Source organism: Equus quagga, chromosome 1 (genome assembly GCF_021613505.1).
Source record: "Equus quagga isolate Etosha38 chromosome 1, UCLA_HA_Equagga_1.0, whole genome shotgun sequence".
NCBI classification, from domain to species: Eukaryota; Metazoa; Chordata; class Mammalia; order Perissodactyla; family Equidae; genus Equus; species Equus quagga.
Window position 1 is genome coordinate 139,214,901 of NC_060267.1, and position 26,898 is coordinate 139,241,798.

Below are 26,898 nucleotides of genomic sequence, written 5' to 3' on the forward strand. Positions count from 1 at the left end.
TCATTCTCTTTATAATGCCTTGAGAAAAAAGGGGTGTTCTTGGCTTATGTAGTTTTCTATAGGTGATAGAAACTTGCCCTTCAGCTTGGCTTTTTACTTGCTTCTCTGTGCCCATCTAATCATCAGGCAAGCAACCCTTTTTATTTTTTCCAATCCGTCTCTCCCATTTGCTTCCTCTTCTCTGCCTGGTCTCCCTGGTACACACGCACTTCCATGTCTCCAGCATCCTGTCCTCATCTCTACTATCTGCCCCCTGCCCTCTTGTTTGGTCCCTTAGAGATGCTTCCTTTCCTTTTCTTTGAAAGATAATGTCTTAACTGATTTTGATCACTCTAGTCAAAACTTTATCCTGTTCCACAGCAGGATTAGCCTTTAATAATGTGAATATAGAATTCAATTGTTTAAAGGAAAATATTAATAAAACGCGCTTGGTAGAGTTACACAGAACTTAGGCACAGTGCAGATACAGCTGACTTTTTTTTAAAGTAGTTTTTTGGAAAGAGTAGGGCAGAGGAAAGTAGTTGGTACTTTAAGGAAATGTTAGGCACCACTATGGAAATCTATTCCCTATTTCACGGCAACAAATAAATGATCATCTCTCAGGACAATGGAGAGATAGCCTATACTGGTCATGAAATCTAAGGACAAATGTTGCATGCAAATGTTGATTAACAGTAACTTTGTACGGCAAGGCAGATGCCAGCTAGCGTAAGAGTGGTGCACGCAGACAGTGTTAATTCTGGAGTCCTGGAAGCTGCGAGGTGCTCATCCATCACATGGCCATCTGGAAGGTGGAGACACTTGGTCATTAAAGGAAATCCCTCTGGCAGTTTATCCTGCTGCCCACATACGTGACATATCTCCATGAGCCAAAAATTAGTTGGGGCCCAACATTTGAGTAGTGTGCTTATGGGATCAACAGTACTGACAACATGGAATTCAGATGCTCCTGAAAAATATCTTTCAACAAAAGTTGCCATGGGCCTATTGTTAACTTGCTCTTCCTCGGGCATGTGCTCTCACACCTGATAACCTACCCCAGCTGACGACACCTTCAACTGCAGGGGTGCAGCAGAACTTGGTTAGGCTCTGATGATAAGGAGACAGCATGTTTTAGGCCCCAAGTTCCAGGAAAAAAGTATGGTCCCCACCCATCCGATCCTTCAACCCACACTTACCAAACACCTATCCTGGGCCTGACACTCAGGTTGCAAATGGAAAAGACAAAAGCCTGTCTGGATTGGGGGCCCCATCTTGTACTCAAGTGAAGTATTTGCTTTCATTTACTTTCTAGACTCGAACATTTTCAATTTCTAACATCTATAGGGTAAGAACCACGAGAGGCCAGTGAACTTGGGTGGACCTGGAAATTGGGCTCTGGTTGGGGTGGAGGAGATCCCTCTCCTCTTGGCCTCTGCCCTTCTTGTTGTTGTTCTCCTCAAATCAATAGAAATCAATAAGGTGAAAGGGATCTGAGACCAAGCATGGCCGGGTGGGGGGGCGGGGGTGTCCGTGTAGGGGCCTTTTAGGATCCAAGAAGTTCCTAAGGAATGAGAGTGGAGTCAAGCCTCTGGTAGGAAACAAGGGCATTAATTGGAGTTGGGTGCCCCCGACCCTGCGGTTAGAGTGGGCACTCACTGAGCTGATCCCCTGGAGATTGTCTAGGTCTTCCTGCCCAAAGGAAAGGAACACCAGAGAGCATCTCTCGGTGTTTAAGAGGCCAAGCGTTTCCTTGTTTATTTTCCTCAATAGAAGTTCACCTACTATAAACCCTCAAACAGACTGTAGTAACTCTCCATGTGACAGGCAGCACGACTAACCACATTTTGAGGGAGTTAAGTATCAAAGATGCCATGGTGACTATCCCATCTGGAGTCCTTGATGCTTTTACAAGCAGAACAACTGCCAGCCCTAGCAAGCCATGAGGTGAGAAAGAGGAGAGACGCCATTAGCTCAGCACCCACAGGCAACTAACCAGCCTGAAAGGGCAAAAGAGGGGAACATCGCTTACCACAACCCGGCAGAAAGGCCTGAGGGAAGCAGCGAAGCCGGCCGTGCCAGCATTTACACATGGAGCACCTCCTGGGCAGCCAGGTGCCGTGCGGCACAGACCCACAGTTTCTGAGGATGAACAGGTAAGACGATGCTTCAGTATTCTGAATCCTCTCTTCTCTTTCCCGGTCGCCTCCACCCCACCTGTTTTAACGGCTTACTCTTTGCGCAAATCGTGCTCACAGTTCCGTCCATAGAAGGAGGGCGGGCAGGCACAAAAGGAGCCCAGCATGCAGGTTCCCCCATTCAGACAGCACGTTTTGTTTAGCTCTTTACCTGAAATGTAAGAAGAGGTGGCTGAGAGGGTGGAGGGAGCGAAAAGCTGAGTTCCTGTAGCAAAGGATAACGCAGCGCTAAGGACTTAGTCTCCCCGCAGTGTTTGCAGATGTCTAAACACTATAAACCTCACAGAACAAGACTCTGCTTTTTAGTGTTCCTTTTGCTACCTGTGCCTTTTGGCAGAGAAATCTTTTTCACTTCCAGGCCAGTGGTGATTTCCGGGTCCCCAGCATGAAGAGGAAATCAGGTGAGGGAATCTGTGTTCCAGGGAGGTGACAGACACAATGCCTGTCTCACCTCCATAACCAAAACCAGTCCAACCTTCCACCCAGCTCCAGAATCGGGGCCCACTCTCTCAGGTGCAAGAGGGTCAAGAAGATACTCAGGAGACACGTGAAGGGCCAGGTCAGAGACACCACACTGCAGATCCAGCTAAGCTGGTAGTCTTACTGTCCTGGATTCCTGTGGATGGCACAAACTGGAAAGGCCGCCGCTGACGAACTGCAGGCTCCTCCTGGGACCGAATGGTGTCAGCTCTGAAGGCCAGGTCTCCCTGGGACGGACGTGCAAGTTCATGGTGGCCCAACCCTTAACAACAAAATCAACTCATGGAGCCTGTATTTCAGGTCACATGAAAATTGCTAATGATCAAAAGAATGAAAAGTCTCTCACCAGCAACCAATCCCAGTTCAAACGCTGTGGAAATGGCCATGACCATAATCACACTAGAAAGAGGAGATCAGACATTCGTTAGCAAAACAAATCAAATAAAAGCCTTAGAGATAACACCCAGGCCTTTTCGTCACAAGGACAAGACCACAGACCACCAAGGAGAAATTGCGAGGACCACCTTTCTTTTCTTCTTTTTCCTGGCTTTGTAAATGGCTGACTAATTCATGTACAACATAAAGAAAAACGATGAGAATACAAGCCACCTAATATCCAGCTCTTCTCAATATGTGTCATTACTTCTTAGGCTCTGTCCTCATACGCACATACTTTTTAATAGATGTAAATCTTTTATCTTCTGTTTCACGTAACATGTATTTTTCTCCTGCACAGTTTTCATATAAAATTTTTTAAATGGCTGCATGACATTCTACATAGATGACAAATCAAATTTTACAAACTACTTCATTTAAATCAGTCAATTAAACGATTTTGAGGTTTAAAAAGTCCCCCTATTACTCTTAATAGTTTTGCAAATGTGGAATCTGTCTATACCTTTAACCTTTTCAGAAGCAGATGTTTAATTTGGTTGTAATTTTGACCTTTTCTTACACAAGATTAAGAAAATGTTAGTCATTTTGACGTGGATCAAGGCTGCCCCAGGGAGAGAAGCCCAAGGCGTCCTGGCCTCCATGCTGATCTATCTGACCCAATTCATATCTAAAGTTATACGACCACACAGCAACCAGACCCCACCTGCACTGATACCATTTTAATGACTTATTACATCATCTTTCCTTTGTCTACTAAAAATAAGTCACATATCCATGAATTATAAATTTAGCCCTAACCCTCAACACATTGCAGCCCTTCACTGCCTACGGGCCCTGTCCCCATGCTATTCTGTGAATAAAAGCACACTACTACCAGACCTTGAGAGTCCAAGAAATCTTTTTCGACTCCTCGGCTCGCCGAGCCGGCATCAATTTCATAGGCAGAGCCATTAACCCCACTGCAAACGTTATAAGCCAATGGCAAAGTTGGACATAAGTGTGAGGTTCCACGTCTTTCAGGAAAAACAGCACTGTTTGCAGCTCTTTCAAGGTTTGAGCAAGATGAAATCAAACAACAGAGAGGTGTAGGACACTATTTCCTAAGCCGGCAAGCTCTAGTAATCAGAAGTTCACATTCAAGATTGTTCATACCTGCAAGAGAAGCGCTCCATCTTCCTGCGGTCCACGGCTCCTAACAGTTTAGGGGGGAAGAAATTTTAGCATGGCTTTAATTCACAGTCATTGCCAAAACACGGAAATAAAAACATTAATTTCCGAAAAGAAAACGGGGATTTAAAAAAAAAATCATTCCCCAGACGGTCTTAGGAGAAGCAGGAGCCAGGATGTCTCGGGAAACTGGGCGACTCATCACCCGGCTGGGTCCTAAAGAATGTTCTGACCCCGGCCAGGGACTCAGCCTTCCCGGGGATTCTCCTTCCTCAACAACAAACCCCTGGGGTGCGGGGAGGGTCCTCAGTGGGGTGGGGAGACGGGAGACCCACCCCCCTTACAAGGCTTTGTCACTCCAGGGGTGGAGGTGAGAGGAGGTAAAAACAAAGAAGGGAAAAGGCGAAGTCTTGTAAAACTGTGGTTAACTAGCCCTAATGTCTCTATCATTAGTCGTGGGTTAAAAATACTGATTTACTCTTGAGGAAAAAAAAAATCATCAAATACTCTCTCCAGCTGGGGTTTTCAGGTTGGAGGAGTAGTGGAAAGTAATTGTTTTAATTAGGAAAACCTAAACACCATGCATGGGTCTCTCAAGGCGTTTGATACTTTAGGGCCAAGTTTTACTTCTTGAAATTTGCTTTCCCCTTTGTGTGGCCCCGGGCTCTGCCCTGGGCATACTCGGGTGGCCAAGAAGTGTGTGCCGGGGGGGAGTTGGGTGTGTGGGGAGAAAGCCTCGGAATCTTGCAAACGAGATGGAAGTTCAGGGTCAGGAGGGGTCCCTGAGGGGTGTCTGATCTCCTGTGAGTGTAAATTCCAGACGAACCTGAATTGCAAGTGGAGGCTGGAAGCAAGCGGAAGCCGGCGCCAGGCGCCCGTGCGGGCCGGCTGGGAGGCGGGAGCGTGCGGCCGGGGGCTGCGCCTGCCTGGCGGATAGGGGGCTGGGGCGCAGCTGCTGAGGATCTGCAGTCGCGGTGCCAAGTGTACTCTGTGAAAAAGTCCTAGAAACACGGCGGTCCGGCATGGGAGGCCATTTCAGCCTTGCCACTTGGTTTCACTTGGGTTTTATCAGTGTCCCGGTGCCCACAGTGTGGCCTCTTCCATCCCCTCGCCGCCCCTCCTCCCACACCCCCGGAATTAACCCCGGATTCAGACGTGTCCCGTGGTACCCTAAAAGCGTTTATTTGGTGGTTCGCGCTAAGCCCCAGACGCCGCTGCTGGAGAGAGGCGCTGCCGTGAACCGGAGTGCCCCACTTGACACCCCAATGCTCCAGATTATTGAATTTGTTACTAAATACGCCCAAAGCCACGAGTAGTTTCTTCTAAATATAATTTCATTCTAATTTCTAAAGTAAATGCCTGGCGTCTGCCTAGTATTGCCAGACACACAAGTGCGAGTCGTTTATGTAGTTCACTTCACCCATTTCTTCATCAGATTTACACCGTGGCAGAACGAATCGGCAGGACCCGAGGCCATTTCAGCATCAGTGTCTACCTGTCCGAATGCGCTGCGTCCACAGGGGCAGAGAAGATCCATTATTTCCTTCTCCATCTGCATCTTGGGAGAAGTAAACTAAAAATTATTTGTATGGGGGCCCATCCGAGCGATGGTGGAATGCAGCCCATTTACTTATAGCTGGCAGCATTTGCAACTCCACAACAGCTGGCTGTTTAGTTCCTGCTGGGCTTCACCTTGTGTGGCCTTTCAACTTGTGAAATGCTCCAGTGGCATGCAGAGATTCAGAGAGGTCTGGGGAACTTGGCCTGAAGCTCTGGAAGCCGGATGTGGGGGAGGGCAGCATGGGAGAAGGCTGCCGCCAACCCCAGGAGCTGCAAGGAGGCTTAAAGAAACCAGGTACATTTGTAGAGCACTTTGTGCTTCAGGGTCCTCAACACTCCACAGATAAGTGGTTGGCATTATTCGTCTCACATTATGGATGAGACAACTAATCCCATTTGTAGATTTTCAAAATGTCTTTTCCACAGAGGCTGGGCAGGTCTGTGGCAGAACTGCCAGCAGAACATCACCCCTGAATTGACTTCCTTATCTAAAGGGGCTGGTGTGGAACTTTCAGAACTTGAACCACGACCCCTGGAAATCACCTCCCTATTTTCAGAGGAAGGAACTGAAGCCCCGAGACTGGCGATGTTAGCATGGCTGGCAACCCCAGCCTGTCAGCCTTTCTGCCATACAAAGTTCCTTCTTATCCAAGGACGGGAACTCACTGAAAAGATCTGCATTCCCCACAGGTCAAGAGAGAGGGCAGAGAAAGTCAAGTGTATGTAGCGGGGACAGAATCTGGGCAAGGTTTTGGGACAGGAAGAGGATTAAGGGAGGGAAGAGCTGTGGTGCTGGCGTGGCTAGATATTTGCTATTGGGCTGTTCAGTCAACAGGTATTTAATGAGTCTACTGCGTTGACTGTCAGGGCCCGGTCCTTAACAAGTTAATGGCTTTCTGTTTTCACTGGTGAAATTAGCAAACAGAGACTGGAAACCTCTTCTGTATTTGCCCCAGATCTCTGTGTGGGGTTTAGAAGAATAGATTTCTGCTCTCAAAAACCTGCAATCGCAGGGGGGAAGATGAGCTCAAATGAGTCACTTTAGAGCTATATTGTTACATAAACTGGGTAAGAGGGACGGAGAAGGGCCTAGGAGAGGACTCCATTTTGTATGTGTGTGTTGGGGGTGGGTGGGGGCTATATCATATGAATTCCTATACAGACATTTCATAACATTTTATCAATGGATGGACGCAGTGTTTCTGTGTTTTCAGGGAACTCCCTTGTACATATACCCTGATGAGTGCTTGAGAATATATCCAGCCGGTAAATTTCTAGCAATGGCGTTGCTTGGTTAAAGGGTGGACATTTCCAAGTTGTTTTCCAAGCAGCCTGCAGCAGTCTCCTCTCCTCTCTTTCTCCTTCCTCCCCCGTTAAGCGAATTGAGCAAAAAATCTTGTTTTTGCTAATTCTGTATGTGAAAGATATCTCATATCTTGTTGTTTGGATTTGCATTGCTTCCTGTGTTTATGGGGTGCTTGTATTTCTTTTTCTATGACCTGGAAGGTAGTTCATAGAGGGAACTTGAACTAGCTTCTTGAGACTCAAGCCAGGTGCCATTTGCTCTGGGAAGCTCTTCCTGACTCTGTCCTCCCTTCCCCGGCTTCCAGTTGAGAGACCCCCGTCCTGGCACTCATGGCCAGAGTTTACTTTATCTTGTCAACACGAAAACATATTTCTTTTGTTGTCTTTCGCCAGCCTTACCCCCTCTCCCTTATCCCTCAGGTCCAGAAACCTGGTCTTCCAGAAATCTCGGCTTCCCCAGCCTCTAGCAAAGTGTCTGCCTGTGCTGGTTTCCTTTTGCCAAATCTTACTCCATCTGCTGCATCGGTGGCTGATAGAAACGTGACTTAGCCTTAGTTTCTAAAAGGGGGTGGGGCAAGGCAAGGTCTTTGAGAAGCACGGCAGGAAAACAACTTGCTTCTCCTATCTTGAGCCAGGAAATACAATAAAGAATACCTCCTCCCCACAACAGCGAAGGAATGAAAACCAATGCTGAATTCTGGGCAACTTAGTCAAAGAGTTCACCATATATAAAACAAGATAATCTTGATGCACTTACTGGAAACCGTGTCAGGGTAAAGAAAGTCTGATTTAGACTTTTAGACATGACTATGATTTAGAATTCTTTCTCACCAAAATTTTTCTTCTTCCAATCAAATTCAACAGGCATTACTGACCAGGTACTCTGTGCTGAGCACGCTGAGGGAGACAGAGATCTCCAAGATCGGGCTCCCGCTCTTTCCCCTTCCCTCAGATAGGGTAAGCCCTGTAATCTATGTCATTTTAGTGTTATCAAAAACCTGCTAATGGGGAAGGATGTCTTGTTGACCAGGTCAAGGCCACTGGCCCCAGGAGACAGACAGATGGGCAGACAGACTCCAAGGAGTCAGAGTTGGGCAGGCAAGCTGAGGTCCCACTTGGCTTCAAAGACCTGGAGAATCTCATTGAAAAGTGCTTCTTAAGTGGATTTTGTATTTGATTACATGCGGGCATTCTTCACAGCTCTTAATGGTTTTGAAATGGATTAAATGCAAGCGGAGGGAGGGAGGGCTGAGTGCGGAAACCCAGGCTGTATCAGAAATGGATTAAAGTGCTTTGGTGAGATTTCCTGTATGCAAATGACCTCGGGCACTTTGAAGTGGGCCCCACTCTGGAAACTCAGTTGAGCCAGGCTGAACTTCTGACCTATGGGAACTGTGAAATAATGAAAGGCGTTGTATTGAGACACTGAGTTTGTGAGAATTTGTTACACAGTAATATAAAATGAATACAAACACTTTTAAACTTGTTTTGAAGTGTATCATGCATTCATAAAAGTGTACAAATAATAAGGGTTACAGGTTAATGAATTATTCCAAAGTGAGCACCAAGTAACTGATGCGGGGTCGGTGAGCCGAGGAGTCGAAAGATTTCTTAGACTCTCAAGATCTGGCAGTAGTGCTCTTCTATTTAGAGAATAGTGTGGAATAGCATGGGGACAGGACCCATGGGCAGGCAGAGCTGGTGCGTGGGGACAGGACCCACGGGCGGTCAGAGCTCCTGCTGCTGCCCTGAGTTGAGGGTTAGGGCTAATTTTATAAGGCATGGGTACGTGACTTATTTTTACTGGAAAAAAAAAGAAAAGATGATGTAAAAAGTCATTAAATGATTTCAGTGCAGATGGGGTCTGGTTATTGTGCGGTCATATAACTTTAGATACGAATCTGGCCATATAGATCGGCATGTAGGTGAGGATGCCCTGGGCTTCTCTCCCTGGCGCAGTCCTAATTCATACGATAAAAAAAGTCCACTGGCTCATATAGTTTGGCATGTAGGCCAGGTCAACTTGGGCTTCTCTAGCTGGGGCAGCCTCAATCCACATCATAACCACTACCAAGGCCAAGAAAAAGCATATTACAAGAAACTCAGAATTCATGCTTCTTCACAATTCTCGCTCCCTCCCTCTTCCCCAAAGCTAACTATTTTTCTGATTTCTAATCCCATAGATTGGTTTTTCCATGGTTTTGAACTTTATATAATCGAAAGTATGTGTGTATGTCTGCTTTTTGCTCAACATTATGTTGAGGAGAGTCATCCATGTTGTTTATAGAAGTTCGCTCATATTCATTGCTGTATAGTATTTCACTGCACTGAAGCTATACAAAGTTTCAGCATCATTTATTGAAACCTTCATTCTTATATTACTGCTGTATAATGCTATTTTCATCATGAATCAATTGTTCACATGCTTGTGAGATTTTTTTTAATGCTTTATTCTGTTCACTTGGTCTATCTGTCTCTTCTTGTACCAATATCATTCTGTCTTCATGACTGTAGCTTTATAATAGGCCTTGATATTTGGTATAGTGAAGTCCTCTCCTTTTGTTCTTCATATTCAAGATTATCTTGGCTATTCTTGACCTTTTACACTTCCATATAATTTTTAAACCATTTTCTAAATTTCCAAAAAATTCTGCTGGGATTTTGATTAGAGTACATTGATTCTTTAGAATTAATATCTATATCGTATTGAATCTTTTAGTCCATGAAGATCTGTTTAGGTGTTTAATTTCTTTTAATAATTTTTTATAGTTTTCTATATAGAGATATTGTATAGTTTTGTTAAATTATTCCTAATTTTTTTAATGTTAAAGTAAATGGTATCTTTTGCTTTCATTTTTGTGGTTGCTGATTTTTATATGGACCGTATATCCAATACCTTTATAAAATTTACTTATTATGTAAGTTTACTAGGGCTGCCATGACAAATACCACAGACTGAGTGGCTTAAACCTCACACATTCATTTTCTCACAGTTCTGGAGGCTGGAAGTCCAAGATCAGGATATTGTCAGATTTGGCTTCTTCTGAGGTCTCTCTCCTTGGCTTCTTGCTGTGTCCTCACACGATCTTTCCTCTGTGTGTGCACATGTCTCTGTCCTAATCTCTTCTCATAAGGACACGGGTCATACTGGATTAGGGCCCACCTGTATGAGCTCATCTTACCTTAATTACCCGATCGCCAACAGTCATTTCTGAGCTACTAGGGGTTAGGACTTCAACGTGTAAATTTTGGGGCAACCCAATTCAGTCTATAACACTTATCAAGTCCTATGGTATATCTCTAGATTCTTTTGGATTGTCTACATATAAATCAGTTATTGGTGAATAATTATGTTTGTTATATATAATATTATATGTCTATATTCTATCTATTAATTGGAATAAAATTCACATACCATAACGTTAACCATTTTAAAGTGAATAATTCACTGGTGTTTAGTGCATTCACAATGTTGTGCAACTACTACCTCTAATTCCAAGACATTTTAATGACCCCCCAGAAAACCCACACCCATGAAGCAGTTGCTCCCTCTTTTCTCCCCCGTAGCCCCTGGTAACCTCTGAGTTACATTCTGTCACTATGGATTTACCTATTCCGAATATTTCATATAAGTAGAATCACACATTATGTGACCTTTGGTGTCTGGCTTCTTTCACTTAGTGTAATGTTCTGAAGGTTCATCCACATTATAACACATATTCGTACTTTATTCCTTTTATGGATGATTATATGTATATACCACAATTTGTGAAGAATGTTCCCTGTGCTCTTGAGAAGAATGTGTATTCTGCTGCTGGTGGGTGGAGTATTCTAAAGACATCTGTTAGCTCTAGTTGGCTTATAGAGTTATACAAGTCTTCTCTTTCCTTGTTCATATTCTTCCTGGTTGTTCTACCATTTTTAAAAGTGGTATATTGAATTTTCCAGCTATTATTGTTGGATTATCTATTTCTCCCTTCAATTCTGTCCATTTTTCTTCATACTTTTTAATTTATGTTCCTCAGATTATATAATTTCAATTGACCTCAATCTCAATTGACTTTATTCTTTCTTCTGCCAGTCCACCTCTACTGTGAGTCTGTCTAGTGAATTTTTCATTTCAATTATTGTACTTTTCAACCCCAGAATTCCTATATGGCTCTTTCTCATAGTTCTCTCTCATTATTGATATTCTCAATTTGGTGAGATACCATTCTCATACTTTCTTTTAGTTCTTTAGACATAATTTCCTTTAGATCTTTAAATATACTTATTTGTAATAGCTGATTTAAACTCTTTGTCTGGTAAGTCCAATATCTGGGCTTCCTCAGGGACAGTTTCTGTTGACTGTGCCCCCCTCACCCCCAACCCCGTGTATGGGCCATACTTTCCTGTTTCTTTGTGTGTCTCATAGTTTTTTTTTAAAAAACTGGACATTTAAAATCATACAATGTGGCAACTCTGAAAATCAGACTCCTCACCTCCCCAGAGTTTGTTGTTCTTACTATTTGTTCATTTAGTGACTTTCCTGTACTAATTCTTTAAAATCGGTATCCTTTGTCATGTGTGGCCACTGAAGTCTCTGCTTGATTAGCTCAATTGTTGGCTAATGATTAGACAGAGAGCTTTGCTTAAATTCCTTGAACTCATGTCTCCCAACCTTTGCTGAGGCGCTCTGTGTATATTTAGGGGCATGACTCCAATGCTCCAGCTGAGAGTTTAAAACTGTGTCTTTGCCTTCGCTTCCTGCTTGTGCAGTGCCTCAGGTTAACCAGAGATGAGAGATTAGGGCCTTCTCAGGTCTTTCCTGGGCGTGTGCACAGCCTTGCACATGCATGTGGCCTTCTAGAGTCCCAGAAATATGTCAGAGCTTTTCAAAGCTCCCTATTCATCCTGATTTTTCCTTTTCCTTTTTTTTTTTTTTGGTTAGGCTTTTGTTAGCTCTAACTGGTAATGCTGCCTCAGGCAGCTGCAGTGTTAAACAATTGCCAGTGATTGTTCTCAACAAATACCCTGGGCAAAGGATTGTTAGCATAGGGTGAGCTCTAAGTCGGATCACATAAAGCAAGCCCTAAGAATGGAATTTTTCAGTGAGTTTTTGGATATGTCAAATGGTGACAGTTCTTTGAGCATGGGGCTTTTAGGGAGCTCTAGACCTTCATTCCCCTCTAATGGTTGATAGGCTGCTGTTTTTTTACCACTACTATAGTTGCAAGGTTGTTGTTTTTCAAGGCCACTGCAGAGCTAGGGAATGAAGGATAGCAATGGGGCAAGTTAGTGTTCTTATTGAGATTCATTAATTTTTCTTGATCAAACTCTCCTCACATTGTTGCAAGCCTTTGGTTAATTCTGGCTCCAGGATTCTGAAAAATTGATTTTGAAGCTTTTGCCAGCGTTCTCATTGCTTTTATGGAGTGGCCATTTTGGAATTGTATTCATTTCTGCTTTTCTAAGAATTTTTTTAAATGATAAATGAATGTTGAATTTTGCTGTGTTTTTCTCTGTAGCTGTCGTGATGATTATTTTTATTATGTTAATGTGATTTACATAGATTGATTTTCAAATGTTAAAACAAATTTGCATTTCTTGATTAAACCCAAGCATAGTCATGATACAAATCAATTTTATGTTTTTCTGGATTCAGTTTTCTACTATTTTGCTTAGGAGTTTTGCATGGACGTTTGTGATTGAGACTGGCTTATAATTTGCATATCTCTGAAAGTCTTTGTCATGTTTTGGTTTCAAGATTATGTCTTCCTTACAAAGTGAGTTTGTAGTTGTTCCCTTTTTCTATTATATGAAAGAATTGGTATAGAGTTGGGGTCATTTCTTTGTTAAATGTTTGGTAGAATTCATCAGTGAAACGATCTGGAAATGGCTTTTTGGGGAGCAGGGGGATAAATTTTAATTATGAATTCATTTTTTTCCCATAAATTGTAGCAATGTTCAGATTTTCAATTTATCTTTCTGTCAGTTTGAATATGTTATTTTTTTCTAGGAATTTGCCCACTTCAATCACATTTCAAGTTTATAGGCTTAAAGATGTTTATAACATTATTTTAGGACTTTTTAATGTCTGTAGGATCTATAGTGATGGCTCCTTTTTTATTTCTAGTATTTGTAATTTTGCCATCTCTCTTTATTTTTAAAGAACTAACTTTTGCCTTTGTGAATCCTCTCTACTGTATGCTTATTTTTTAACTTCATTTTTCACTGCTCCTTATTGTTTTCTTCTGCCTAGTTCTTTTGTTTTAATCACATGAAACTATATAACTGGTCTTTTGTTTTAATTACTTGAAATGAAAGCTCAGATCACTGATTTTCAGACTCTTCTATGGCTCTAGATTTCTTCTTTTCTACTATTTGCAATTAAGGTTTTTAGCAGCATAGAGTAAATTATATTTTCATTTCGATTATTTGTAAAGTATTTTTGCATTTCTATTGTGATTTCTTCTTTGATTCATGCATTATCAATTTGTAATAAATGGACATTTTGTACTTAATTTTTATTGACTTTTAGCTTAATTGTATCATGATCAGAAACCAAACTCATAGATTTCAGCCCTTTAAAGTTTGTTGAGATTTGCTTTATGACCCAGCAGATACTCAGTTAAAAAATAATTGGTCCTTTAAATTAATTGTGCTATGCTATTCCTGAATTCAGTGTTCTGTTATGTATATTTGGTTAATTGTGTCAATTTCATATTAGCTTACTCTATATCTTTACTAATTTTTTGTCTGCTCTCCTTTCAATTACTGAAAGAAGAGGTTAAAATATTCCACTATGGATTTGTCTGTTTTTCCTTTTAAATTTTTTGTTTTATTTTATATGTATGTAGACTATGTTGTTATCTGCTTACAAATTTAGAGCTATTATATCTTTCTGATGTCTTCTAGATTGTCTTTTTTAGCATTGTGAAATATTCTTTATTTCTAGCAAGTCTTAAGTATACTTTGTGAGATCTCAACATAGTTTTGCCAACTTTCTTTTTTTGTAATGCACCCCCTCCCTTTTTTGTAGCTTTATACTTAAGGTGTGTTTTTTGTAACTAACAATAGCTTCTCGTAATGGTAGTGTTTAGTCCATTACATTTAGTACAATTCACTCTGCTTCCTTGACTTATCAAAGTCTTGTACAACTTGATGCCTTTGCCACTTCCTGATCTTCGTTTAAATCATCAATAAGGCCAAGAAGCAAGAGAAGAAGGAATCTTAGAAATGAAATCAATGTATTTGGGGCCACATCTCCCTAGGATAGCAAGCTTTTTCTGTAAAAGGCCAGATAATAAATATTTCAGTCTTTTTGGGCCATGTAATCTCTGTAGCAACAACTCAACTCTGTTGTTGTAGCATGAAAGAAGTAATAAATAATACCTAAAGGAATGAGCATAGCTATGGTCTAATAAAACTTTATTTACCAAAACGGACATTGAGCCTGATTTAGCCTACAGGCTGTAGTTTACCAACTCCCTGCCCCGGAGACACCTGCTGATCCTGGACCAGGTAGCTGAGAGATTAAGGGTCTAAACTGGTCCCTGCAGACTCATGGAGGCTGAAGGGACAAACAGAGTTGAGAATCAGCTCAGGAGGGAGCTCCTGGTAAACCTGGAACCATGAGTTGCTTCAAGAATAAGGATAAACCAGAAATAAACTACCCTCTGAGGCACTCTAACAGCCTTGAATCATCTCAATTTCTCACTCAATTTAGGTGATCTATTGATGATTTAAACTGGCGTTTCAAAATTATTTTGTCCAAGTTTCTAGTTGTTTTAGCAGGTTGGTCTGAATTACTTACTCTATCATTGCTGGAAGTGGAAACTACAATCATAAAAATAATCTTAGGAAATCTCTCATACATATTTATTGTCCTTACCTATTAAATGGGGATTCATTCATTAATTTCCCAAGTATTTGTTAAGTGCCTGCTATGTCCCTGGAAACATGTTTGGTCTTAGGTATCTGGTAGTGAATTAGACAGGCGAGGATCTTGCCCTTTTCAACTTCACAGTTTGTTGGAAGAGCGCGCTCCAAACAGCTAAACAATCAAATATCCAGTTGTGCTTTGTGGTCAGTGCCATGACTCCAAACGCCTGGGGCTTATAAAGAGAGAATACCAGGATAGTCAGTGATGATCTGATCTCTTGTATTGGTCAGAGTTCTTAGCTTATAAAATTTCTGAGAAGGTTGGTGTTATGGGCTGAAATGTGTTGAAGCCCTAACCTTCAGTGTCTCAGAATGTGACAGATTTGGGGGTAGGGCCTTTAAAGATGTAATTAAGGGTGAATGAGGTCATGTGGGTCCGCCCAAATCCAATCAGACTGGTGTCCTTAGTAGAAGAGGAGATTGGGACACACACACACAGAAAAGGAGGACCAGGGAGAAGGCAGCCATCTGCAGGCCAGGGAGAGGGGCCTTAGAAGAAACCAAACCCACTGACACCTTGACCTTGGGCTTCCAGCCTCCAGAACTGGGAGAAAATAAATTTCTGTTGTTTAAGCCAGCCAGTCTGCGGTGTTTGTTATGGCGGCCCAAGCAAACTAATATAGTAAGTAAATTTTATAAGGGTATTAGATACAAAGTCAAGGAGAAGTCCGCATCCTGGAAGAGGGCCTCACTCGACCATGCGGGCAGCCTCATCTTGGACTTCCAGCCTCCAGAGCTGTGAGAAATAAGTTTCTGTTATTTATAAGCTACCTAATCCATGGTACTTTGTTACAGCAGCCCGAACTGACTAAGACAGCATGTGAAGTGACGCACATTGATGGTACATCTGACAGCATCTGTACTGGCCATAAGGCCATGAGGGGAATTAATCAGAAGGACAGCATGTGACACCAAACAGACTAGCTGGTCTAGAACTGGCTAGAACAAGGCCACAGTGAATTCAAGCTTTTAATAGCGGGGGGGAAATGGCGTTTTTTTCATCTCGATTTCTGAATATATATTTTGCATTTTCCTTTCTGCTTATCCACTCATGAAAATCAACAGATCTGAAATCCATTTTATCACTGTGTCTCTAGATAAGTGACTTAGGTTTTCCTGAAAGGGTTTTCCCTAGAGCGCTATGCAAGCCCAGGTGTATTGGATTGAGAGCAGATGTGGGCTGTTTATGAAGCTTTATTGTGGGTGTTCTTTGTGTCAGTGTGCCAGGGTCATTGCTGTGCCAGTCTGATGCCAACACCTCAGGCCAGGCTTCTTCGAGATTCTCAACAAATACCTCTAATGTCAGCGAGGGAGGTGAGTGCATACCCCTGAGCACTTTTAACCTGCTTTAAACAGATTACTTAACCTCAGCTTCTCATCCTTCATTATCCTCGTAAAATGGGAATATAAACACATGCCCCAGGGAGACGCTCTAAGATGAGCTACTATGTCCGTTACATTTAGGTATTGGACAAATGTTACTGCCTTTCTAGATACCTCTCTCTCCTGAGGCAGGGTCAAACAACTTCACTCATTCATTATTCCTACCAAGTGTCAGGTAATGGGCTAGTTGCTATGACGAGCAAGATTTAAACAAACAATGTTCCTATCCTCAAGACCTCACAGTCAAGGGGAAATGGACATGTAATGACGTAGTATTTGCAGAGTGAAGGCACAAAAGTGTGAGTGGGCCTGGATGAAGGAGGAAACAGGAAGGGGTGTGGATGAACTGAGTGTGATGGGGCAAGGAGTAGTGATGCTGGTGACAGAGGAAGCCTGGAGGCCAGCAGGAGGCAGATCATGGAGACCTTGCAAACGAAGGAGATTGGCTTTTTTTTTTTTTTGAGGAAGATTAGCCCTGAGCTAACATCTGCCACCAATCCTCCTTTTTTTGCTGAGGAAGACTGGCCCTGAGCTAACATCCGTGCCCATCTTCCTCACTTTATATGTGGGACGCATACCACAGCATGGCTTGCCAAGCAGTGCCATGTCCACACCCGGGATCTGAACCATACAACCCCAGGCCGCCAAAGCAGAACATGTGCACTTAACCGCTGCGCCACCGGGCCAGCCGGGGAGATTGCCGTTTAAGTGTAGAAATATGAAGAATCAAGCAGGAGAGTGACCTGAGCAGGTCTGTGTGTTTGGAAAGATCTCTTTGGCATCAGAGGGACATTATACTGGTGCCGGAAGCTGCGGGAGACTACTACAATGGAGCAGGCAGGAAATGCAGAGGCCTTGAATGATTCTCAAGCTGCGGGGATGAAGAGGTGGGCAGATGAGGTCAAGGGTGAGAAGGCAGACTCTGCAGGGTCTCAGAAGATTCAACAGAGTGGGGGAGGTGGTAGTGGCTTGTTTTGAGGAGAACGTGTGGTTTCTAAGGGCTTAGAAAAAAGAGATTCATGAATAAAATAAGGGTAAACAGTCTTCTGGACGCAGCATAGTATCTCAGAGAGGTCACTGGCTTTGTGCTTTACAGTCCTGGGTCCAGTGCTCATGTCCACCTGAGAACAGGGAACGCTTTGGCCTCAAAGCCTGGTCAGTAAGATGAATGGAGCAACGCCTCCCTTTCAGTGTTGTGGCCAGCCCGAGATGAGACAACAGGAAGTGCTGAATATATTTTCTGCTATGTAAGGACAGCAGTACATTTTATCTCCTGCTTTGTTTCTGATATCTGCCAAGGTTATAAATGTTATGTTATAAAGCACCTAAAACTGCCTGGTACATAGTAGCTATTACTCGTGTGTGTGTGATTTTTTGTTTGTTTTGACTTTGTGTGTACCTGTTTTATTTTAATCTTACAGTGGTTGTACCAAAATTTGAAAAAAAAAGAAAAAAACTAAACAAAAATAGTTTTCCATCTACAATTGTACCACCACACACAAAGAGTTTCCAGTGGGAGTTTTAGGCTTGGCGTTCATAAGTACTGTTTGGCTGAGAAGGAATTAATAGATCCAATCCATCTGCAAAGTCATCCTCCAGGGGGCGCTGGTCAGAGTCATGTCAAGACTGCCTGTGGACTAGACCGACGTGTGGTCAGCTTCCAGGGTACAGATGACATTGCTCACAGCGATGGAACTGGCACAGATCTGAGTTCTGGCCACTTCCAGTGGAATAAGATTATATTGTGAAGAGGTTTGGCCTCCTCCCAGGGAAAAAAATAAATATGAGTCTTAGAGAGAAGGATGCAGCATTCTGCTCTGATCCTGGGTTCTTAGCGCCCCCTATGGCCCATCTTGGTGGTGAGGGGAGCAGCTGTCAGGATTGCCCGCTGAAGAGTGGTCCAAATCGAGATTCTGACTTACGGGAGTGCAGCCCAATCGAATATCATGCCAGCCGTGTGTGTGAGTTTGCATTTTCTGGCAGCCACATGAACAAAGTACAGAGTCAGGTGAAATTAACTTTCATAATATATTTTAATTTAACCCCATATATCCAAAATAGTCTCATTTGATCATGTAGTTAATGTAATATGTCAATATAATACGAGGGCCGGTGCAGCCTTCCTCATCCCAGGGGGCTGTGCTCCAGTTTTTCAGCCAGCACACATGAAGTGGTGAGTCAGGAGCCCTTGCCACTTGCCCCCACTTCAGTGGGAAGCATTGGTAACAGTCACTGAAGTAGAATGAAACAGTTTATAAGATTTTGGGTTTTTCATTCTTCTACAATTATGTGATGAAATGGGGGTGATGGGCTGGTGAGACCAAGGATTTACTTGGAAGAAAGCTTCATGGTACGTGTGACTCAGTGTGCCAACAGGAGTCCTAGATTTAGAATGGCTGTGAGGAAAGCATTCGGTCCCCAGGGATGTCTGGGTGAGCTTGTGTGTGGAACCCTCTTGGATATGAGGCAAATATGTACGCCTCCCCATGGAGAAGCTGAAGCTGTGGTCTGTGGACTGCATTTCATGAGAGGCTACAAACCCAACTGGAGCTGAACTGCATAAAAAGTATTCAGCTCTGAGAACACAGCTGGCGTTGGTAATAATAAGGCTGTGTATGAATTGGGCTGCTTCCAGCTGCAAGGGGACACCAGGAAGTGAAGACTACAGAGCACAGTTCTACCTGCTGCCCCTTGAGAGCTCAGAAACTGAAAGGTCTTTCTGGATACTCTTAGCCCAGAGATGCAGCAATCTGCACACACAGTGAGTTTAATACGATAATAACAATTCCTTGTGTGAGCAAAAGTGCATTTTGTAGGGACTGGCCTGGTGACATAGTGGTCAAGTTCACATGCTCCACTTTGGTGGCCTGGGGTTCTTGGGTTCAGATCCCAGGCACGGACCTACACACCGCTCATCAAGCCATGCTGTGGCGGCATCCCACATACATAATAGAGGAAGATTGGCACAGATGTTAGCTCAGGGCCAATCTTCCTCACCAAAAAAAGTACATTTTGTATTTTAAAATACTTCTTGGTTCATATTCCTGCCTGTGAATCAGAAGCAACTGTAGAGTATGCTGAAAATATGAACCACTGGACCCCACCCCAGACTTACTGAGTCAGAACTTCCTAGGGAAGAGGGGTCCACCCAGGCCATGCCAGTGAGGAACCAGTCCTGGGTACCACTGCACCAGACTGCGCTTATTCCAGATTCTTGCCACTCGTGGTGTTTCCCTGGACCAGCAGCTTTGGCATCACCTTGAGCTTGTTAGAAATACAGACTCTCAGCGCCTCTGTGGCCTCCTGTGTGGCCTCTGCATTTTAGTAAGATCCTGGTGGTTTGGGTGAAGGATTGCCAGATAAAACACAAGGCACGCAGTTATATGTAAATTTAAGATAAACTACAAATAATTTTTTAGTATAAATATGACTCATGCAATATTTGACATACTTATATTAAAAAATTGTTTGTTGTTTATCCGAAATTCGAAAGTAACTGAAGGTATTTTATTTGCTAGATTTCTCAATCCTATTTGGGTCCACGTTATAGTCTGAGAAGCCTGGGCTATACTCCCAGCCCTGCTCCTCTGACATGAGCATCATAAAGGTGTCCCACTGTGTTTTGAATGCATTCGTGGGGAAAAAAAATATTTTTTCCACTTACATATGATTAAGCTTTTGAATATTTAGCTCTCTTAGAAATTGAAATAGCATTTAAGTAGGATCTGCACTGAAAGTGCTTTTTCAATTTATATTCTTTGGTTCAGAATGCCACAACAAACAAGAACCAAAGCAAACATGAAGTACTAAATACGTAACTTACATTATTTATCAAAAGAGAAAAATAATATAAAAATTCAATGCTAAGCAATAAAAAGCACATCCAACACGTTAGAGTTCTGATTTAATATAGTCACAAACATTTATCTAGGCCCCAACCAACTTAGTATACAATTTAGAATGACAATTCAATTATAAACGTCAACAAATAGAAAATAGTCAGTCCTTTCAAAATCAGGCGATTTTGTAATTAGAGTTATTATGTATCTATTAGACACCACGTTTTTCTGTTTCAGGGCGAAGGTGTGTGAGGAGCCACTGCTGTGAAAAGGCACAGAGGGGTTGTGTGGACTCCACACTATTAACTGATTGTCAAATTGTCACAGTGTTGAGTATCAGCAAAACATATTTTTCCAATTAGGGAAATCTCTAAAGAGAACCTAAACTCACATAGGTTTCAGGAAATGAAAAAGAAAAAAATATAAGGATGAAATCAAGACTTTTGACATCTGTTGCTTCAAACACTGAAAAATATTTCACATTCCTTGGTCTTAGGGTTTTCTTATCTTGCTTTTTGTTTGCTTCCCAGCTTAAAGGGTTAAGAAAACGGAACCCTTTCCCTTCTCTAGCCTGTTTATTTAACACACTTCAGGATTTGCAACGTAAAAAAAGCCAGGCCATCTGTACGGGAGGTGCAGACAGTCCTGGGTTATAGGGCTCAAATTAGCCCACTCGTCGTTTGCTCGCTCTGTGCCAAGCCCTCCTCCACGAAATCCGTTTTGTCTCATGCCGGGCTGAGTCACATAGAATAGATAGATAGTTTATCAGCACATGGCCTGCAGATCATGTTATCAGTTTACAAATATAGCCTGTTAGCGCACAGGCCGGGACGCTCCGGCAGCTGGAGCGCTTCCGGCTCCAGTGTGTGGCCGCTGCGGGTGTAAACAGGCTCGGCCGCCGGGATTCCGCTCCCCTCGGCAGGCAGCGGGCAGGGGCTTGGGGCTGAGCGCAGTCGTGGTAGGTGGCCGTCGGGGACAGGGTGTGGGCGCCGAGTGAGCAGCTGCTCCTGAAACTGGGAGGGGGCGGGGGCGGGGAGACTACGGGGAGCGCGAGGGTGGGGCGTGTGGCACCTGCCGGGAGGATGGGGACCAGTGCGCTCCTTATTGATGTGGTTCCCGCTGTGCCATGGCGTGAAAGGGGTGAACATCCCCAACGGAACACGGGCCTGAGGGTAAACACGCATTTATCTGCATTTTAGGGCAAGAACTGGGATTGAAGGGGGAGAGTGGGGGCCAGTAGATCGTCGCAGGGGGGCTGCTGGGGTGGCAGGGTCCGCACGACTCCGCTCCTGGTTAGCGAATTACTCCCCGCGTCCTGCCCTGGTGCCCAAGGCTGAGCTCAAACTTTCTGGTCCAAAGTGCTGTCCAGGGGAGATAAATCAATTTTGTTTGTGTCCTCTTCAGTGCCCTGAGAGGGATGATTGACATCTGGCCGGGCATGTCTTTCCTCAGAGACTGTCCCCCGCCCCCTGGCGTGGGGGTGAGGGTGGAGAGGTGATTGGAGACCCCGGGGAGAATTGTCCGGCTCTGTAAGCAGCGCTACCTTGCTGGCAGCTCCTCTGCTGGACCAGATCCTCTCCCATAACCCCGGGGCTGGGGTGTTCTCCCAAAGAACCTCTGCAAACTGCGCCTGGTGGGGAAAAATCCTCAGATGCTCCTGTACCTTTTGTTTTTATCTTACATTTAATTGGTGACAGTGAGTCTGTCTTAGTTTCTTTTCCTTTTTTCTTTAAATAACTGACAGTTTTTTGAGCTTTACTAGGTGCCAAGTACTCTCTTAAGCACTTGATACAAATTATCACACGTGATCCTCTCTCCAGTCCTGTGAGCCCATTGGCTTGTTACACCCGTGTCCAGATGAGAACACGGAGGAGGATCAGAGAGGTTTGGTAATGGCCTCAGGGACGTGCAGCAGTATCGGGGGAGGCAGGACTCCAGCCCAGGCAGGCTGACTCTGAGACTGTCCTCTTAACCCTATCTGTCACCTCTGCCTCCTCTGGCTGGATTTTCTAGTTTCACAAATTACCATGAAAATAATGGGCGTCCCCAGGGAAATGCTGACCATGTGACATAAAATGTAATTTAATTCAGAATTTGGCTGAAATATGGTGACTATACTGACCTCACTTGAATATTTAGTCCCTATTTACCCCACTGTTTCTATCAGAAAACTCACTCTGTATTCCAGCTCTGGGGGCCAGGTGGCCTTATGTGAGGACAGGGTGGAGTTTGTGCATCACTAAAGGCCCCTGTCTGCCATGTTATTGCCCCCACTGTACCTTAGTGTCACCAGAAACTCCTGTTGATTAATCATTCCCTTGGATCCACAAGGCTGATAATAAGTATCTTCTTCACAAGGTGGATACACCAGGAAGGATGCTGAGGAAGGGAGGCATGGAGCTGGTCTGTCCCAGGGCAGAGGGGTCCTGGGGGCTCTGAGGGGCAGGTGGGAAGGAGGGGAGGCAGGCCTCTCCCCACGGCTGGTTCAGGTGACCTGACACCAGCTCCATTCACTCTCCCCACCTCCCCCTTGCTGCTGTCCCTCTCCCAGCCTCGCAGAGGGAGCACCGAGGACAGCTGGGCACCTGTACTGTGGACTCTGTGGGGTCTCCTCCCAGTCTCCCCCAGATCCTTTCCCCTCAGATTCTCTGAGAGATTGGCTCTGTATCCAACCCCCAAACCCCAGCCCAGTCTGTCATTTGACAAGAAGGCAGCGGACTAGGTGACCAGATAGTCCCCCCTCCCACCTGGAACCCTGGCACATGACTTCGGAGTGGAGACTAGTGCCCTGGTGCCAGGGAACATGTTTTTCCAGTCATGCCCTCTGGCTCAGGATCGCAGAGGGTTCTGTAAGGTGGTTTTGATATACCTGGGCTGGGGAGGGAGCACGGAAAATTATTCAGCCAAATGGATGGTCCTTTCCCTTTCCCCACCCTCCTGGCGGGACCATCCCCTCCCGCACCCCCACCCCACACACACTGGAGGGCCCCTTTCCTCTTCTGGCTCCCACGGCAGCTCGCTCAGCCTCTGTTGTCAAATCCACACGCGGCATTGAAATGTATCCCTTTAAGCATCTGTTCTCCTCTAGAGTGAGACCTCGGAGGCAAGGCCGGTCACCTTTCTGCATTTGATGAGTCCCGTAAATGTCAGTTATTTAGGGTTCCCAAGCTCAAAGAACAAACACACACCAAATAAACTGGCTTAATACACAGGGTTTGTGTGTTGACGTTCAGAAGCAGAAGCCTGACATCTGTAGCGCTTGTGTCCCCTCCAGTCCCTAACGTCTGTTACTGGGTGACTGCTCAGAGATGCATGGCTGACTTGAGGAGGCCAGGCTCTGAGCCCAAGTCTGGGGGCTCTCAGGTGGCTGCTCCTCCTGTCAGTAAGCTTGGCTCTCCTTCAGCTCAGCCCACAGTCAGATAACATATGACTAAACAAATGATCAAATAATTCAACTTGTGTTATGTGCTGTGAAGTAAATAAGCAAGAGTCAGAGAGGGAAAATAACAGGGGGACCTACCTTAGATGAGGGGGCCGGGAGGCCACACTGACGGGGTGTGGGAGGAAGCCACATGGACGCTGGAAGAGCGTGTAGGCAGAGGGAGCAGCATGTGCAGAGTCTGAGGTGGGAGGAAGAGCCGGCGGAGAAGCACCGAGGAGGAGAGCGGCAGGGTGAGTGGGAGAGGCCGGCCAGGGGCAGACCCTGCCAGGGTCTTATTGGGCCCTGTGAGGAGCTGGCTTCCCCGTCTCGTTCCAAAGGGAAGTCTCTGGAGGACTTGAGCTAGGTGGCAGCGTGATCTAGTTCTTGTTGGAAAGTGACTCACGGTTGTGTGGCACATGGATTGGTTGTGCTGAGTGGCAAGTCAGGAGCCCAGCTCTGAGGCTTTTGTACAACTGAGGCCAGAGGTGACACTGATTGGTGGTGAGGAACACGTGCCCTTTGAGACTTAGGTGATCAATTAGATGTGTGAATGAGCGTGTGTGTGTCTGCATATCTGCCTAGCGGGTGGCAGAGTGAGGAAACAGAAAGCATTAACGCAGCCCAGACGGATGGATTCTCAGTGAGTAGGTTTGGAGGGAATCATGCTTCTTTGAGATGTGTGTGAGACATCCAAGTGGGTATGTGAAGAAAGCAGCTGGATATAGACACCAGATGTCCCTATAAAATAAGGCTGATTTTTATAAGTGCCTCTTGTTTTACTGTCCACTGAATGTTATTTATTGCTGCATAACAAGTCGCCCCAACACATAACAGCTTAAAACAACAAACATTTATTATCTCACGGTTGCTGAGGGTCAGAAATCTGGAGTGGCTTAGCCGAGTGGTTCTGGCTCAGGGTCTCTCATAAAGCTGCGGTCAAGACGTTGGCCAGGGCCACAGGCATCTGAAGGCTGGGCTGGGCCTGGAGCATCCTCATGATATGGTGGCTGACTTCCCCCAGAATGAGTGACCCGAGAGAGAGCAATGCCTGGTAGGACTTAGTCTCAGAAGTGACATACGATCACTCACCACATTCCCTCATTAGGAGTGAGTCACTAAGTCCAGCCATGCTCAAGCCGAGAGGAATTAAGCTCTACCTGTTTAAAGGGAAGACTCTCAAGGAATTTGTGGCTGTAATTTAAAGCCATCACATCCATCAAAGCAAAATATTTTATACATTATTGTTCAATAAGGCTGAGATCAGCAAACTATAACCCACGGGACTGGCAGTGTTTTTGTATGGCACGTGGGCACTGCTGGAGCAGGCTGGCATTGCGAGCCGTGAGAACAAGCTGGAGTATGCGCTCTGTCCCTATTCCCCCTCTACCTGTCTGCCTGGCCCAAGGGCCACGCTGGTTGCCATCCGCATGTTGGAGACTCTGCTGTCAGCAACTGCCAGGCGCCAAGCAATAGAATCTCTGCCCAGGAGTTGGTGACTTCGTAAATCACCTAGCCTCCAGCTGGCTGCCCAGCCTGAGATGACTGGCAGAAGGGGACACACAGGCATCTGGGCGTCAGACAGGGGCAGAGAGCCAAAGTGACTGCAGCAGGTCCCCCTGACCTACCTGCCCCTCTGCGCTCCGGCCCGCCAGGCCGTTCCCTCCTGGGCTAGTCGCTCTTGAGAATGTCTCCAGCAGGGGGCAGCTGGGCACGAAGCTGAAGTGTGCTCGCTGCTTGCAGGCCCATGGCAGGCAAGCATGGATGTGGGGTGTGTATATATGTATATATACAGGGGAGTTTTCTCTTTTGTTATATAAGTACCCACAGAATACCTTCCACCTGAGGCCTAAAATATTTACCATCTTACCCTTTACTGAAAAAGTTTGCTGACCCCTGCGGGAAAGCAAAAGGTTTTTCCAGGAGGAATTTTCGTTTCCACTGTGAATCCAACCCTTGAGGGTCTCTGATTGTTGACATTTTCCCTTAGGACCTGGAACACGAAGCACTGGAGAGGAAGGAGCCTGAGGACACTCTGGCCAGCGTCCTTTCTGTCGCAGTGAGCGACGTCATCGTTCTCCCCTCTCCTAGTCCCCCTGTTTTCTCCTCTGGGAGATGCTCTGTGGCTGTGGGTAGCACAGCCACATCTAGAGGCTGTTCTCATGATTCTGCCATTACCATGCAAAGCCAGATCTCCAGCAGGGAGCTGGAATCAGCTGTCACCTTGGAACCAGGGACCTTTGCTGTCAAATTCAGGGAGGACCCAGACTGAAGCTCTGCATTCTCAGGGGGCCTCAGGAGAGGCTACTCAGTGTAGAGTTTTCTCTAAGAGGCTATTGCTTTATTTGTACTGAGGGTCTCTAGACTGGATCTTGTAGAAGTGAAATTTTCTCTTTTCTTCTTCGGTGTAGTATACACGTGATATTTCTATAGTTCTGCAGAAAGTTAATGCTTAGGAAATTACATTTTATATATTTGCCTGAAAGACCGTGTTGACCGGAGTTTGTCATACAAAGTAGAGATTAGCTTTGTAAATTTGCCAAGGGACCTTCTCTCCCCCAAGCTGCTAAGTGACTGGCGCCTGTGTCTGTCCCTGACATCTGCCTCCTCTCTGCTCCTCAATGTGACTTTGTTCCTGGATGGAGGGTCTCCTACCTGTCTGGATGACTTGTGGGCTCTTGTTGTAGAACCACTTTCCCGATCTCAGTGCCCTCCAGTGGGGGCTGCTATCTTCTGAGTTAAGGTCGAATCTGTCCAGTTGTCTAGGGAAGCCGGCCCTCAGCCCTGTCCTGCACAGGATGCCAGCAGCTGGGCTGGACCTGGCATTTAGGAGCTGGTATTTCTTAGCTTCCCAGAATCTCTGGATGTTACGTGTAGACCTCCAGCAAACGTAGTCATCACTTAGGGTTCTTAGAGTCACTGGTTTTTATTATACACATTTGCAAACAGAAAATCTTATGGGCAAGACCCTGATTTAAATCCTGGCACATTCAAAACCCCCTTAACTGAAGAATAGAAACTCTTTCTCTGCTTTGCAAAACACAGGGGAAATGGTGAACGTGATTAGATGACAGACAGGATATACTCTTTCCCACCAAAATACTGAGACTAAGATTGATTTCCCACTATTTAAAAATAGAACACAAAGGCCTCAGAAGAGACTATTCCTCTAAGACGGGAACTTGAATTACGTTTCTCCACATCGATGCGTAGAAATTAACGAGCAAGGATTTTTTAACGCAGGGGCAGT

General features: G+C 44.8%; 2 protein-coding genes across 2 annotated transcripts in view; one reads left to right on the forward strand and one right to left on the reverse strand.

The window, feature by feature from the left end:
* Positions 1-463: 463 nt before the first annotated feature.
* On the reverse strand, positions 464-23,994 carry TDGF1 (teratocarcinoma-derived growth factor 1). The gene is made up of 7 exons (XM_046642366.1): positions 23,751-23,994; positions 4,206-4,245; positions 3,004-3,056; positions 2,782-2,919; positions 2,214-2,328; positions 2,012-2,121; positions 464-784 (listed from the first exon to the last, which is right to left on the reverse strand). Exons 2-7 carry the CDS (start codon positions 4,223-4,225, stop codon positions 669-671), a joined length of 552 nt encoding a protein of 183 aa, XP_046498322.1. The 5' UTR covers positions 4,226-4,245; positions 23,751-23,994; the 3' UTR covers positions 464-668.
* The window catches only part of LRRC2 (leucine rich repeat containing 2), a 34,833-nt gene continuing 28,971 nt past the window's right edge, over positions 21,037-26,898 (forward strand). The window contains exon 1 of the mRNA XM_046642353.1: positions 21,037-21,188. The gene's annotated coding sequence lies outside the window, so the exon portion shown is untranslated. The remainder of the gene's footprint in view (positions 21,189-26,898) is intronic.